We start from the raw sequence: 15154 nt of genomic DNA, 5'->3' as shown, positions 1-15154 counted from the left end.
AACTGATTCAGAGCTAAAATGCTCATGTGGACAGAAATCATTTTAGTTTTAAAATGTCGTTTCACATGGTAGCATGGATGCAGCCTGAAACAACGTGAAGTAAAAACTTCAGCACAGCAAGCTGCAAAACCAGATTCCAAGTTTAGACACAGACATGAGCGTGATGAGTGGCACCCTGAGGACTGAGTGTACACGGCTCCATCAAAGATCTTAAAGCCATTCTAATCTTCCAGCACTAGAAGTGTTGTGTTAGGAATTCTAACAGACAAACAGCCAGACAATGGATGTTTTAAACAACATGATGTAAGACATATTCAACAGAATAATGGCTGCAGTTGTTCAAAGCTGCTGGAAACAAAACGACTGCAGTTTAAATGCTTCGTGTGATTCTGTCTGGACTGAGCATCAAGTACATATTCACTCTTGTGGAGATGATGCTAATTACACGAAGGCATTTCTCTATTAACGCATTATGTCATCATGGTTGTTTTCTTAGATTTAAAAAGTCTAAAACATCAAACTGAGTGTTGGACCTGAGAGTACTTACCAGTACTTACTAGTGTCAAATAAACGATCCTACAGTGTGGCATTCTGGGAATTGTAATGTTCATGGTGCCTGAGAGAGCTCAACGCACAAAAAACATACAAATAGACAAAACATGCGCAAAGGAAGAAAACATCACTATGGCAACAACAGGCTCTGCTAATACATACACCACAAACTAAAATACAAACACACTGAAAAAATACACAACACAACCAAACAGAAAAATGCACTGCAAAGGGACACAACATAACCAGATGGATAATTAAACTGCAAATACAAACAAAAAAAACAAATAGACAGAACATGAGCAAACTAAGAAAACGTCACTACGGCAACAGCGTGTACTGAAAATACACGTAACTCAACCAAATAGACAAATAGCCTACACTGCGAATACACACAACACAACCACAAAGATGGATGCACTGCAAATACAGACAAAACAAATACATCTCTGGAGTGCTTCTTTGAACGGTAGATGCTCCCAGGGTTGACATTCAATCAAATCTCTTTGTTTTTGTGTTTTTGTTTTGTATGTTAATTGTATAAGTAAATTTGTCACATCCAAATCCAAACATAAAAACATCAGAGTTAAAACCTCTGTTATATTCCGTATACGTGTCTGTCACCTCTCACCACTACACCTCCACAAAACTCCTGCTGACCTAAACCAGCACCTTCGTGATTTATGAGAATATATCAATATACATAAAATATAAAATAGAGCCTTCAGTTTAAAATATGAATGGCTGATGTTAGTGTTTGCCATGTTTTAAAAAAACTGATAAATCATTATACAGAAAGAACAGACACAAAAGTATCAATAACAAAAGACATTTGGCATTTCGGCATCTTGGCTGCTCGTTGCAAATGAACATGTGCATGAAGATGTTTTAGGATTCTCCTTGAATTTGAGTTTGTGTATTGTTTATAAAGAATTGTTGGATAATGACATTGCTCACTGACTTCTCTGTGGTTCAGACACACTGTTCTTTTGAGCACTGTGATGTGAAACTTCATGTCGGGCTCAGTCAACCCGCCTGAGATTAAGAAAACCCTTTGACCCTGCTGTATTGTCTTCTCTCCTCTTCTCTTGTCTTCTGCACGCAGGACTCTGGGGGGCGCCCAGAGGAGTTGTTGAACCCGGCTGAATACATGAGTTACCAGCGCGTCTGCAACATGGAACACTTTCCTGAGTCCAAGCCCGCCGCAGCCTACCCTCCTCCTGTCACTTTCCTGCCGCAGCACCCCTACACGCAGCAACCGCCCAGCGAGCCCATGTACTCCAACACCAGCTTCACCGCCCCCGGCCCCAGAGCTCCGTTCACGTTCCCCAAAGAGCAATCCGTGTGACATGCCGCTCAGCTCTTGGCTCCGCAAAAGGCATCGTGCCACAAACGCTTCACGGGAAAAAAAGCTCTGCTGAAGGGACGTGCATCCATCCCCACTCTGCTTCTGTTAATTCTATACGCTAACCCACCCCCCGGGTATGATGGAAGTGTCTGTAACTTGTGGCCCTGAACCCTCTGTGTATTGTGCACCATTTGCTCCACTGACGTTAGCGTAGCTGACACCGACTTCCCTCCTCCACCACCCTCACCTGTGCCCACTCACACTGTCTGTTTTCGACTGCTCCCTCAACCTTTGAATATTTTGCTTTTTATGCCAACCGTCCAAACTGTGTACAGAGTTTGCCATTGTATCACTCAAGATGTTTTTTTTTCTCCTTCTATTTTTACATCTCCCACAGTGGTAGTGACCTTTTCTAGCATCGTGCTTCTTCTTTTTTTCTGTTTTCTGTTCGTATGTCAATCATATGCTTGCTCTTTTGAAAGTCGTATACTATACTGTTTGTGTGATTGGATGTGTTCTAGTGAAAAAAACAAACAAACAAACAAACAAAATGGAACAACTGCCATTTGATTTGTGAAGCTAATTGAAATCTATAAGTACGTGGACTACCCCTTTAATGACAGTTAGCAACAGGGTTGCTATGTAAAGATGTGAATTGGCAGCCTCTCAACTGAATCCTTCGTTTAGTCTCACCGCAGCTTTGCTGTTGTGGATATTTCGGCCAATTGGAAGCAAATGTTATCCTGATTAGCTTGGAGGACAAACAAAGGGCTTGAGATTTAGCAGTATCGCCTTTCTTCTATTTCTCCATGTTTTATTATTCATTCATCCTGGTTATTATGATATTATTATTATTATTATTATTATTATTATTATTATTATTATTATTATTATTATTATCTACCAGTAGTTGCCAAAGACATATGGTTTCATTCGGTTTTTGTCTGTTTTCTTTCATGCAAGCGTTTACATCAAAACGACCTGGTTTAATGTGAATTAAACGAAGTTGATTGGCAATGTGCTATACGCTCCCAGTTTACATGAAACTTATGCCATATGCTGTATTTTCCATATCTGTATGTGAGAAAAACTCGAGCTCCTCATGAAGGTTGGTTTGAGATTCATGGGTCCTTTGTGTTACCAACCACCAGGAGACGCTCTTTAGTGTAGGTGCAATAGGTGAAGACAATCACATACATGGGTTGTCCTGGAAAGAACACAGTGCTAATTATTTTACGTTGCTGCAGTAGGAAACCTAAAAGGGACCAGGACAGCCCACACGTTGAACATATTTAACTATATTTTGGGGAATTTTAATTTGTAGTGATAGAGTTTAAAGAGTTTCAAATCAGAAAACGCTGAAGAGAAAAGCTTGCTATACTGTATTTTTTTAGAGAATGCTCAGTTATATACGAAAGCATGCCGCTTATTTTCAGAATTTACATTGTGACTATTCATTTCAGACCATACATAAGCTAATGTGCTTGACGAGCCAATTCCAGGATACTGCCTCCCACACACACACACACACACATACACACACAAGCCCGCCAGACTTAGCTAATTCGCATAAATCGAAAGTTCACATTTTTTGCCATTTTAGATGTATGTTTGGAAAAAAAATAAAGAGGAGAAAATACTTGTGTTTGTGCTCAATGTGAAAAAAAAAAATCCTTGAGATGTTGAAGGTAATTTAGTGTTTACTCTTAATGGTGGTCAATGGGAAAGAGTATAACCTGTGAGACTTTCTCCTGTGCTCACCTTGTTGTCTTGCGATGGCTCGATATGTGTGCTAGCATTTAGTTTAAGCAGCGGAGTCTGGTTTGAACCGCTGAAGAAGTTTGATATTGCTGTACCTGCTGTGTGAAAAAAACACTGAAACACTACTTTGTCTTTTTGTGACACATCTACTATTCAAGAGATCCTTCCTTATATCATCATCATGATTAATTATTATTATTATATTGCTGCAGAGTACGCATAAGATTGCATTAACATATATTGTTTTCATTTTTACTGTCAAATCCTTATGTATTCAATCACATTGATTTATTTCTAATGTCCTGAAGAAAATCGCCATGATTGTTTTTCACCCTTGACCTCGTTGTTTTGTGTTTTGTAAAACTTTAACATTTTGGTTTTTTTAACATATACATATGTATAGGCGTACAACACATTTCTTTTGACATTAATTGTACATTTGTGGAAGGATACTACCTGAATAAACGTTTGGATTATGAGAATTTTCTTTTGTTTTTTGCTGAGACTGAAATAATTGAAATGATGTGAATCGATTTAACCTGTGTTTTTTTATTTGGAGTTATGTTTGATGTAAATATATTAACAATGTATCTGATGTGTGACAAAAAACAAGTTATGCAGTTTAACATTAAACTTCACAAACTACCCATGTTATGGTTGTCATCTGTTTTCACTATTATCAACATATCGGGGAGAGTAGAATAAACTAAAAACACAATGTTAAAATGGCACATTAAAAACATTAATACTTTAATACTACTTCAAGATTTCTGATAAACTGCAGAAATCTCTGGTCTCCACCTGATCTTTATTTGTTCGATGCGGTATTAGACACTCAGCTTTAAAACAGCTGCCTGCTGCTGGAGATGAGCTGGATAAGAGCAACACATTTAAGCATGCCGGAAAAGTAAAACTATAAACTACAAGAAGCTTAAAAGAAAAACAAATGCTTTTAGGAAGTACCACTAAATTCTTTATTTACTTCTTTGGTCTCCATTAATTCCTGAGGGAAACATTTAGCAGCTAAATGCTCAATACCCAGTTGCTAACTCTGTCTCTGTTGATTGGTGTTAGGCTGGCAGCATGTAATGGAATATGCTAATGATTTAATGTATTGTGGAATTTAATCACGTCAATATTTATTACATTTTTACTTAAACGCCATAAAATGTTCAGCTAATAACAATAACTTATAGCCACTTTTACTATTTTGCCAATAAGGTACTTAAACAAGCAGCTTTAGCTTATTGTTGACTTGGATTTCTAATTAATCATCAGTGTCTAAGTGCTGAGTTCCCACACAAAATGAGCAGTAAATCACTGTAATCTATACTCGTGATTACTCCGAAAGTGGAATCACCTGCACTCAGAAATAGTCAACGTTCAAAAGTCAGACAAGGTTCAAAAACAGAGGATCAGGCAGACTCATCTGACGATGTTAGAATAAACCATCATAAATCAACAACCAGGAAAATGAGACGTGAGAAAAACTGCTTGGCACAAGGGACGAATACAAACCTGTGCTGAGAGAAGGTTCTCAAACCACTGTTCAACCTCTCACTGTCCACTTCCACTCTGTGCCATCACAAACTAATCAGCAGGGAGTGAAAGTGGGTTTCAACAGTGAGTGTGTATCAATGCTGAACGTACAAATACAACTTACAGGTTATATTGTATTTCAGAACAAACACAACACCTCTCCGGCCTAGAAAAGGGGAAATGTGTTTTTTATTGTAAAGTGTTGTATAGTTATGGGGACTGTTGCAAAAACTAAGGAGCTTATAAATATCAAAGGGAAAAAGCAAGAAGATATGTATAAAAAAAGAAATGCCACAGGTAAGATTTAATGGGGGTAACCATGGTAACAAAAATGGATGTTGATTCTGCTCCGTTCAGACGTGAGTTTAGGAGCAAACAGGGCAACACTCGGGTTTGTGAGAGACGCAACATGAAGGGACAACAATGAGACCCAGGTGGAACAAATCAGGGCGTGAAACACACAAAGGGCAGGAAGTGAAGGATCAGGGACACGAGGAAATATGTGAGTTCATCTAAACCAGGAAAACACAAATGAATTAATAAACAAATACATATCCCCGGACTCAAAGGGACTAAAGGGGATGTAGATTGGCTGATAGAGAGCGTGTAGCCTACAGCGAGCCCCAGGAACAGAGTTGAACAAGGTAAGACCCTCATTTCAAAGTCTTTAATGCCCAGAGACGATGTTTTTTAAACATCCATTAAAAATGTTAAAGAAAACTTCCTGTGTAACTTGTCCAACACATCAAAACAGCATCTCTTCATTTGGCTCCTTTCAGGGATGTCCTTCGAGAGTCCGACATTTTCCCACAACAGCTGCTGAAGGATGTCGCGTCCAAACATTTTACAAACCTGGCTGCTTTACATTTTGGGTGCAAAGGATTTCAATTCATCTGACTGTTCAATTCAGTTTTATTTATATAAGCTGTTTAATGCCATTCCATTACCTGAAGGCTCTTTACAGATTGAGGTCAAGACCTTCCCATATTATAAAGAGAAATCCAACGCCGATAATCAACAGTGGAGGAAAATCTGGTTGTTGTAATTTATACACCTATAGAGATACTGTTTGGTTTAACAGTGCCATTAATAACAGCAATGATGATAAGAGCAACTAATAAGAATAAAAGTGATATTTTTAATGATGATCCTGATGAGTGATGAGCAGTTATGCAGATTCAGAGTCACGGATACACGACGACAGGGAGTTTAGTGACGTTGTTTTCAGACATGAAAACAAGGTTTCCAGAGTTTTCATTTCACGTGATCAGGATTGGACGTGTTCACAACAATAGGAAAATGTCCACAACATACATGGGAGGGGTGGCATAGACCTTATCACCAAAAGCTCTGGAGTCTCATTGCCTTTCCTAGTGGACATCTTTGTAGGTTTCTTTAATGTGTACGCCTCCTCTTTTTCATCCTGGGATATTTGTATTCTTCCAGTTTCATGGTCGTCACATGTGATAAACGTCATCAACACTCCAACTCGCTCGCTGGGCTCACTCAGACATTTGCCAGACAATTCGCTATAGGGGGCTGCCTGGAAAAGTTTTGGAAAAAATTTCTCTGACATCTACGTTCTCATATCTAGGTTCTCTCCAGAAACTTTCAGGAAAATGTCCAGACTTCAGTGCATGTCGGAAAGCAGCTTATGACACGAGGGGAGGGGAGAGAAGAAGAGGGAAGTGCATGGAGGTTTACCCAGCAGCCTCAGCCCATAGAAGCATAAATATGGGATAACAATCCATTATCAACTGTATCCATCGAGATAATACAGTGCTATGAGCTTTTTATGATGGAGTTTGGCCGTTAAGGGCTTTGCACATAAGGAAAAAGATTTGTCTTTTTAAGGGGTTTTACAGGGAGGCAATACAGAGATGGTAAAATGAGAGAAATATGATCTCTTTTGGATTAAGTGGAGTTTTTTTGAACAGAGTTACTGTTACGAAGTATATAGTCTAATATCGGGAATACATGCAAGGACTTGATTTTCAGTGTTCTTTTGATGCTGTGTGTTTCTACTTTTCATTACAATGTACAGTATTCAGTATATCAGCCTCAAATAATTGATTGAGTAGAGCGTATATTTCAAAGCCTTTGATTCTGAGGCAGTTTTATCTGCAGTAAGAATCCAGAGCATTGGTACAGTTAGTCAGCAGAACTCTGTCAGTAACACCTACACAGTGTTTGAGGCAGCTGATCAAAAATAAATCTGTACCAGAACTGAACCTGTGACTTTTACAGATTCACCTCACCTGGGGTCCCAGTCACAAATCTCCAACATTCTGGATAAAACATGGTTTCATCCTAACTGAATAATAACAGCAACTGAAAGGTTGCATCTGATACACAAATGTTATTTCTGGGATGATGTGAGATTATGTTTTGGAGGATAGATGTTATCAGAGCATAGAATCCACTGATTACACTATACAGTAAGTAATGAGCAGCCATATAAAGTAATAAGCAGCCATATAATGCAGATTGATGCACATTGATTGGACGCTGGTCTGCAGCAGGAATACAAGAGTGTTGCTGCAAAACTGTCTGCCCATATATAATGATAATATTATATAATATAATGAGCATTGATGACTTGATTTAGCCACAATAATGAAATAGTTAATTAATAGTTTGTATTATTTAATATTAGTTGGTGTGTTCAAAGACAAAAATTGAGAAATAGCTTGTGGTTTAATGTTGAAAATGACACCTCTCACAACATTAAAGAAAATATCATATATATAAAGAAAGCAAATCCTGGATCTGCCCCTGAACCAGATCCACATGAACCCAACCTTCCACCAAGTTTCATAATAATCCATTCAGTAGATCAGACAGACAAACAAATAATGCTGATTGATGCACATGGTTTGACATTAAACTAGCATATTTAAATTTAAGTATAAAAAATGATGGATTTGGTTTGACATATACTTTATGTTTTTATTTCTCATTCGTTCTTTTTCCATGACAGAGGAGAGAACAGGAGCAGAGGAGACGAGGAGGGCGACAGACAGACGAGACCTAAAGAAACAGAGCTACTGGAGAGGTGAAGAAGAGGAGAGCATCAGACACACAGAAAATACAGTTTGTCATTGTTCATGATTGTCACAGTTCAAAAGGAGCCCATGTCACAGCTGAAGCAGAAGCTGCGAGACCAGGGTTGGTCAGTTTGAAAAATTGAACAAAGCGTTGGCAGTGTGTGACAGTTTCATCAGAAACTTTCTGGGTTTTTTGGCTCCTGCTGCTGAAAATAAATAGAATAACAAAAGTTAAATAAGAACTCCCACTGAACTCGTTGGGTTTACTTGGTGTTAGTCAGTCTGCACACCTGACTTGAAGCTTTTCTAAGATGCCATTGTTCTGTGCAATTAATATCTAAAGATTTCTGTGCTGGACTAAACCCTCAATGTTTCAATTTCCCAACAACACTTCTGCTTGACAAGCCAGCGCTGTTGAAAGACAGTGTGCTGCTGTGTTTACAGGAAAGAATAATAGACCCAAGTGGAGACATTTTAAATGTACTGAAATCAAATTGAATGTCTGACTCTCCTGAAAGTTTTGCACTGTAACAAAAACATTTGCTGCACTAATTATTGTGTAATTATGGATTTTTTTCCCTCCTCCACCACTTCTCACCAGTCTGCAGCAATGAACTGTTTTTGAGCACATTTCTAATTGGATTTACACCAATTACACCTACACCGCCTACATGTTAGGGACAATGAGAATAATAAAGCTGAACTGCACAAGTCCAAAGAATTGTAAATTTATGAAAATAATTTGTCATATTTCAAGAAAAAGTTTTAAATTTACAAGAAAGTTTTATAATGGTAACAAGTGATACTATTGGATTGTGTGTCATGTTAGAAAGGAATATCACAAGATCAGTCTGTCACCTGTATTAGTGTACTTTTCACAATTGAAATACTTCCTCAAGAAACAATGATATGGGTGTGTGTAAGATTTTGGATCCAGGAATAGGAACCCACGCTCACGTTCGCTGCTTATTTCCTTTGAGGCTTTTCGTTGTTAAATTATTACCTAATTCTCATAATATAATGACTTGTTTCTCATTAAATTACAAATGTACATGTGACTAAAATCACAATACTTTTTAATCATAAAGGTCATGAATTGTGTTACTGTGGTAACTGCACAGCATCTACAGCGCCCCCTGGCATGTATAAAGGCATGAGGGCCCTTCAATGCTGCTTAATAACTAAATTGCCTCTTTCTTGTTTGTAATCGGTTCATCTTATAAGCGAAATCCTTGGCAGCAAAAACATTTTAATGATTAATATATAGTTAGAGCTGGCGGTGGAGAGAACGGAATGAAATGTGCGTTGCAGTAAAATGTAGTCTGATCACACAACCTAAAAATTACCATACAATTGCACATTAGAAGAACTGAACAGAATTTTATATTGTGTAATATCAACATGTGGTTTTGTTAGTGTCTCCACCTCCTGCAGATTATTCTGTAATAATGAAAGACATATTTTTCTGGTTGTAATCATCATGTCTGACCTTCAGGCTGGAATGGCACAAGTTCCCGGCTTTGTAATTAAGCAGAGAAACACATGCGCACACAGACAAACACACAAACACGCTTACTTTGCTGAACAGAGTCGTGAGCATCACAGCAGCAGATAAAGTGATATTTGACAGAACAAAGCAAGTCTTAGCTATTTAAAGGCGTCTGCTGGTGCTGCAGAAAATCCTCTGAGAACAAAAGAGAACATGACATGATCACATCTCTTGTGGTGTTCACCTTTAAACCATGCAGTGCTGGTGATGTGTCTCTGTGTGGGCAGCACACAATCCTGCACAACATCCCATTTGTTACCCTACGAAAACAAGCTCATTTCATCATTACCAAAGGACAGGTTAACTTGAGTGCTTTCTCCTGAGAGATGCAAGAATCGCTTGAGAGCTCATCCAGAAAAGCCTACTTAATTGAATTGGGTGAAGTCTCCTGGAACAAATCCTCTGTGTCACTTTTATGTAACACGTCTCTCTGCTCTTCCTCAATTTGCTTTGTCTTTCTCAAATCTGAAACAGACGCCAGCAACACAGACTTAGGTTATACCAATTACAGTATGACATCACAATTGTGCAAGTTTCACTGGTAGATTGTCATAAAACACAAATTTATGTCTATGTCAGTTTAAGCTATATTTGTAAAGTCCACAAGTATTTATAACATGCTGCTTATGATTGTGAAAGATTGTTATTCGCAGCAATCTTCAATCCACAATCAATAAACCATTACATGGCTAGGGTTGGTGGAAATGTTCCCATTGTTAAATGTCAACTAATAACCTGTTGATTTGTTATAATTACTCTGCAAACTCCATGTACCCAAATAAAGTGTATTGGCCAATTTTAATACACTAGATATTCCTCAGTGACTTGACTAGGAACTGACTGTTCTGTTTCACAACATCACAAACAATATATTATTAAAATATTCTACGACACCTCATCTGATCTAATTAAAACAAGTTCAGGAGCTGGAGATGTGTACATGGGCATCTGGACTATATGTGGAACTTAGCAAGTCCAGCTGACTGTACACAACTCCTGGGGATGCTGTAACCTTGATGACTGAACCCTCATTGATAATATAGGTTGTTATTATCCTCCACATGAGAAGTCTTTCAGTGTCCATATGGGACATGACACAGGAATCACATGTATGCCTTAAATGATTCAATCAAAATTCATCAATTTTGAATGTGTTGACGTTATGTGTTGTGATCCCATTGCATCCCATTGCTTTCGCATCACCAGCAAATCAAATTATATTAACGTGTTAGCGGAGTGAGAGGCAGCTATAACTGACCCTGTGTTTGTTCTTCTGATTTTAGATTGTATTTCTGTGTGCTTCTCATTAGCATTAAGAGCTAGCATGGCACTTCATCTTGAAAGCCATCAGTGTGAGTACACAGCGTGATTGTTGTCCTTACGATCATGTCCCCGACACCGAGCATCGGGCACGCCCCAACATCAAGCGTTAAAGCCACGTATCCGTGTGAGATAGAGAGTTACAGTTATTTTAGGGCCAAAAACAATAGACGCGTATAATGCAGAGATGAAAATGTTTTCCCAGTCTGCAGGGCAGTTTGGTGGAAAGTTTTTTTTGTCTGGCTTTTCTGTGCACAAGGCAACATCCATAGACTGGATAGACAACACCTGGCACTAGTGTGACATAAGTAGTAGTGAATATCAATAATATAATGTATAGTTAAAGGTCACTGCTTCTGGCTTCACTTCTGAGACTTTACATTGGTTGTTATTAGTGTGACATAAATGTAGTTCAGACTGGAACGCTGGTGTTATTTCCATATCTAGAAAAACTGGATACAGTATTGAAAATTTCTTGTGTTGGATTGTGTGATATTGTGTCCACTCCCCATCTACCTCAGAAAATAAATACGATTGCTAATGAGCGCCCTGGTTATTAGGCGAGGTGTGAAGCTAAGCTCATGGGATGGTGTTTGGGAATTACCAGCAAACCTGCGGCGCTCCATGGCAGCCAGCGTGTAGAGAGGTCACTCTCACACCTCAAATCAAAGACAGTAGAGTGAGCAGGAGCAGTTTCTTTCAAATCACTGTTAACACACTCAATACCACATACCACAATAGCACATTTTAAAAACTCCTCACAGTCAAAGATGCTCTGGATCAGTCAGTTAACCTCTGCTGCAAAATAGACTTCATATTTCAAAAGGAATATGCTCACGCTGCCGTAACTACAGCATATGCTCTCTCTCCCATAAGACTATTTGTTGTTTTCAGTGCAATGAACCCCAAAATAATTGAACAAAGCAAAATACATATATTGTTTTCCTACCCTCTACTTTTGCATCCTCAAACATTTGAAGCCAAGCAGCTCAAAAACACAAATGTTGCTGTAGCTCACACAACAGATGAATTAATGTTTTAGAAGCAAACAATAGCAGTTTTGTTCGGTGTAATATAAAACAATATATGATAAAGACACGAAAGCAAAAGCATGCTGGGCTTCACTGTATTTTACCATCTGTTCTCACAATGTACACTAATTTAAAAAAGAAAAAATACAAAAGCCCTCAGTAGAGTGCATATCACTGCCAATAGTCCTCTAGAAATCACATCATAGTCCACACACTCACCGATATCAGTTTTTTATCATCGAGATCCATGAATTATTCCCTGGGAATTTACTGAAAATATCAAAAAATGTTAAAGAGAAGAAAAATAAATATTTTTCCAGATCGGCAACAAAATTTCAAACATTTTTATTGGTCGATGCTATCACTGACACACAAACGAACAGACAGGGGCGAAAACCGGAGAAAAAGCTATAGTTTCATTGTTTACAGTTATTAGCACATGTATTGTTTCCTTATCAATAAGTTAAGTGCTGATCTGACCTATTGATCCTGTCCTCATCGTAGCATCATAGATTTTCTTCAACATCACACTGGTTACCTCCTGTTGAACACTGAAGAAAAACGTTAATTTAGTGATAACTACACCTATATTTTCTCTCTCTCTCTCTCTATATATATATATATATATGTATATTGTCACCAATTTTGTATAGATTATAAAATATTCTGACAAAAAATGGAATAGAGTTTCAGAGATTCAAAAAGAAGAATAATCTGTGTTAAACCTCGTGTGGACTTTCATTCGTCTTTCAAAATGCAGCATTATTTCAACCAGAGTGATTTGAATTTGGAACTGAAAGCAAACTGAACAAATGATCTAAATATCTATACAAATGAGCTGCAGTTTTCAGTCAGTGGTTAGTGGGATAGATATTCATGAATTTGTGATTGAACGCATTAACCATCAAACTCTACATGCTAGAGTTTGTTTCAACTGTTGTGGTGTAAAAGTAGAAAATAGAAACTTTAAATGAAGCTAAAGTGATTTTTCATTTTCGGTTGTGTGGGAAAATAACCAGAGAAAAAGCATCAGTTGTGACAAGTGTTTAGAAGATGCATAAACAATTCCATCTCATCACTATCTCCAATAAGTTGGATGAGGCAATTACCTTTGAACGGATGACCTTACAGACAAGCATATTAAAGGCATCTGTCATGTGTGTGTGTGTGTGTGTGTGCTTCTGTGTGTGTGTGCTTCTGTGTGTGTGTGTGCTTCTGTGTATGCATCTTACTGAAGATGGGTTGATCAAAGGTTTACTAAAACTTAACCCGTCAGAATCGATGTGGCTTGTCTGTGGTTGCAGGAAACGGGAGCCGGCTGTGTAGAAGCAGCAGCTCAGACGGGCTTCCTGCTCGTTTTTTCTCATCAGCCTGCTGCCACGTTTTGATATGGCGTTAAGCTTATTGGGATGCACAGAAGAGGAAAGGGAAACAGGGACGAAATTGACTAATTCAGTGCCTTGTAGAAATGAAAACAAATTCCATGCGACGTGCCTCAGCAGTGAGAGACGGGCTCTTTCTTCGCTGTGGCCACAACCAATAAGAGTTATTCCTCCTGCTATACATCATATCCAGTCCCAATAGTAAAAGCCTTTTTTCTCTGTTTCCTAATCACATATTGTTGATGGAGCAGTTCTGGTCGGCTGAATCTGGCTTCAGTTTATTGATACTGGGGCACGAGTTTCTCCAAACTGATTCATATTATTTAGAAGTGGCTCCCTTGTCTGGTAATTTATTTGATAAGGCAAGTCAAATAATGAATAAGAGATAACATAATTTTTTTGGAGGCCTGGAGACAGAAAGCACAGAAGCAGAGTAGCTAAATATCCAATCGCGGCCTTGATTGTACGAAAGGTTTTCTGCACTGCTGCAATAAAGTAGACTGAGAAACGCAGTGCTCGAGGATCCTGTGTGTTTCCTTGTCACAGACACAGACAGAGATGGATCGGATTATGTCCTCGATCACTGATAATTAACACTCGCTCACAGGTACTAATATCAGTCTGTCAGTCTTTTCCCACGAAACCCAATACGTGCAGCAAATTGTCAAACTAACTAAACTTTGTTGTTGAGCTGTAATTGTTTTTATATGAATAATACAGCATTTATAAAAATGCGAATTGTGTTTTATGATTATACTTTTAAAAAAAAACAATATGATGATCATCAATATAGCCACTGATATCTGTTCCTGTGACTCCTCAGGCAGAGGTGAGCAATGTTTCACGTTTAATGAGATGAATCCCTGAATTAACAGGCTCAGTCTTAATATAAATTCATTAAGTGGTGCACATTTTCTTTATGCTATTTTGTTTTAATTCCTTAAAGGCACGCATGTTAAAACACACAGAGCTTTTTAAGGTAAATAAACCTGTATTGCACGGTTTTCTTTACTGATGAGGACTGCAAGCAAGAGAGAAACAAACAGAGTATATTTATATATATATCCAATGTAATGCTGTCTAAATACTGCATTAACAATTTTTTCAACCTATAAAATCTGTAGAAAACAGTTTTGTCAAATAACACATGCTACTAACACTATGTGTCCCTTACTGATGTTATCTTTCAACTGGTGTTACCAGCGTTTATGTTTTTGTCATCTTTTCTGTCCAGTTTTTCTAATTGTTTGATTTAATAAATCCCCTTTAATCGAATGTAGGAGGAAAGCTATTCAATTTCCAATCCAAATGAAGTAATAAAGGAAGGTTTGTTGTGACCTCTCGATGGCAGATGTGTTTCTTCGCGAGCTTGGATAATGAGCTAATTGTATTTATCTCACTCTTTACCGTTTCATCTCCTAGACTCCCCCTTCTAAAGATCGTCAATCAAGGTCACCGCCACACAGACGCCAGGGCAGCGCAACTGACACTCCCATAACTTCCTGATCGCACCCGTCGCCACCGGGATATTCAGTGGTGGGAGGGTAAAATTGCTTTAACTGGAAAAAAAGCCAGAGAAACTAATTTACACGAGATCAAAAGCATGAAAGAGCACTTCTGTGCGG

The 15154-nt window shown here is 38.2% G+C and overlaps 1 protein-coding gene across 9 annotated transcripts in view; it reads left to right on the top strand.

Moving 5' to 3' along the window:
* Window positions 1–4308, top strand: part of nectin1b (nectin cell adhesion molecule 1b) — a 146519-nt gene extending 142211 nt beyond the window's left edge. For 4 of the 9 annotated variants that reach the window (XM_069533993.1, XM_069533994.1, XM_069533997.1 and 1 more), the window contains one exon: window positions 1658–4308. In XM_069533993.1, coding sequence (XP_069390094.1) covers window positions 1658–1900 — 243 coding nt within the window. In that variant the 3' untranslated portion in view covers window positions 1901–4308. The remainder of the gene's footprint in view (window positions 1–1657) is intronic. The other 5 variants (XM_069533999.1, XM_069533995.1, XM_069534001.1 and 2 more) reach the window with 2 other exon arrangements.
* Window positions 4309–15154: the final 10846 nt, after the last annotated feature.

This window comes from Paralichthys olivaceus, chromosome 11, assembly GCF_024713975.1.
Source record: "Paralichthys olivaceus isolate ysfri-2021 chromosome 11, ASM2471397v2, whole genome shotgun sequence".
Classification (NCBI taxonomy): domain Eukaryota; kingdom Metazoa; phylum Chordata; class Actinopteri; order Pleuronectiformes; family Paralichthyidae; genus Paralichthys; species Paralichthys olivaceus.
The sequence above is the reverse complement of the archived record's forward strand: the minus strand, read 5'-3'. Positions and strand labels throughout refer to the sequence as shown.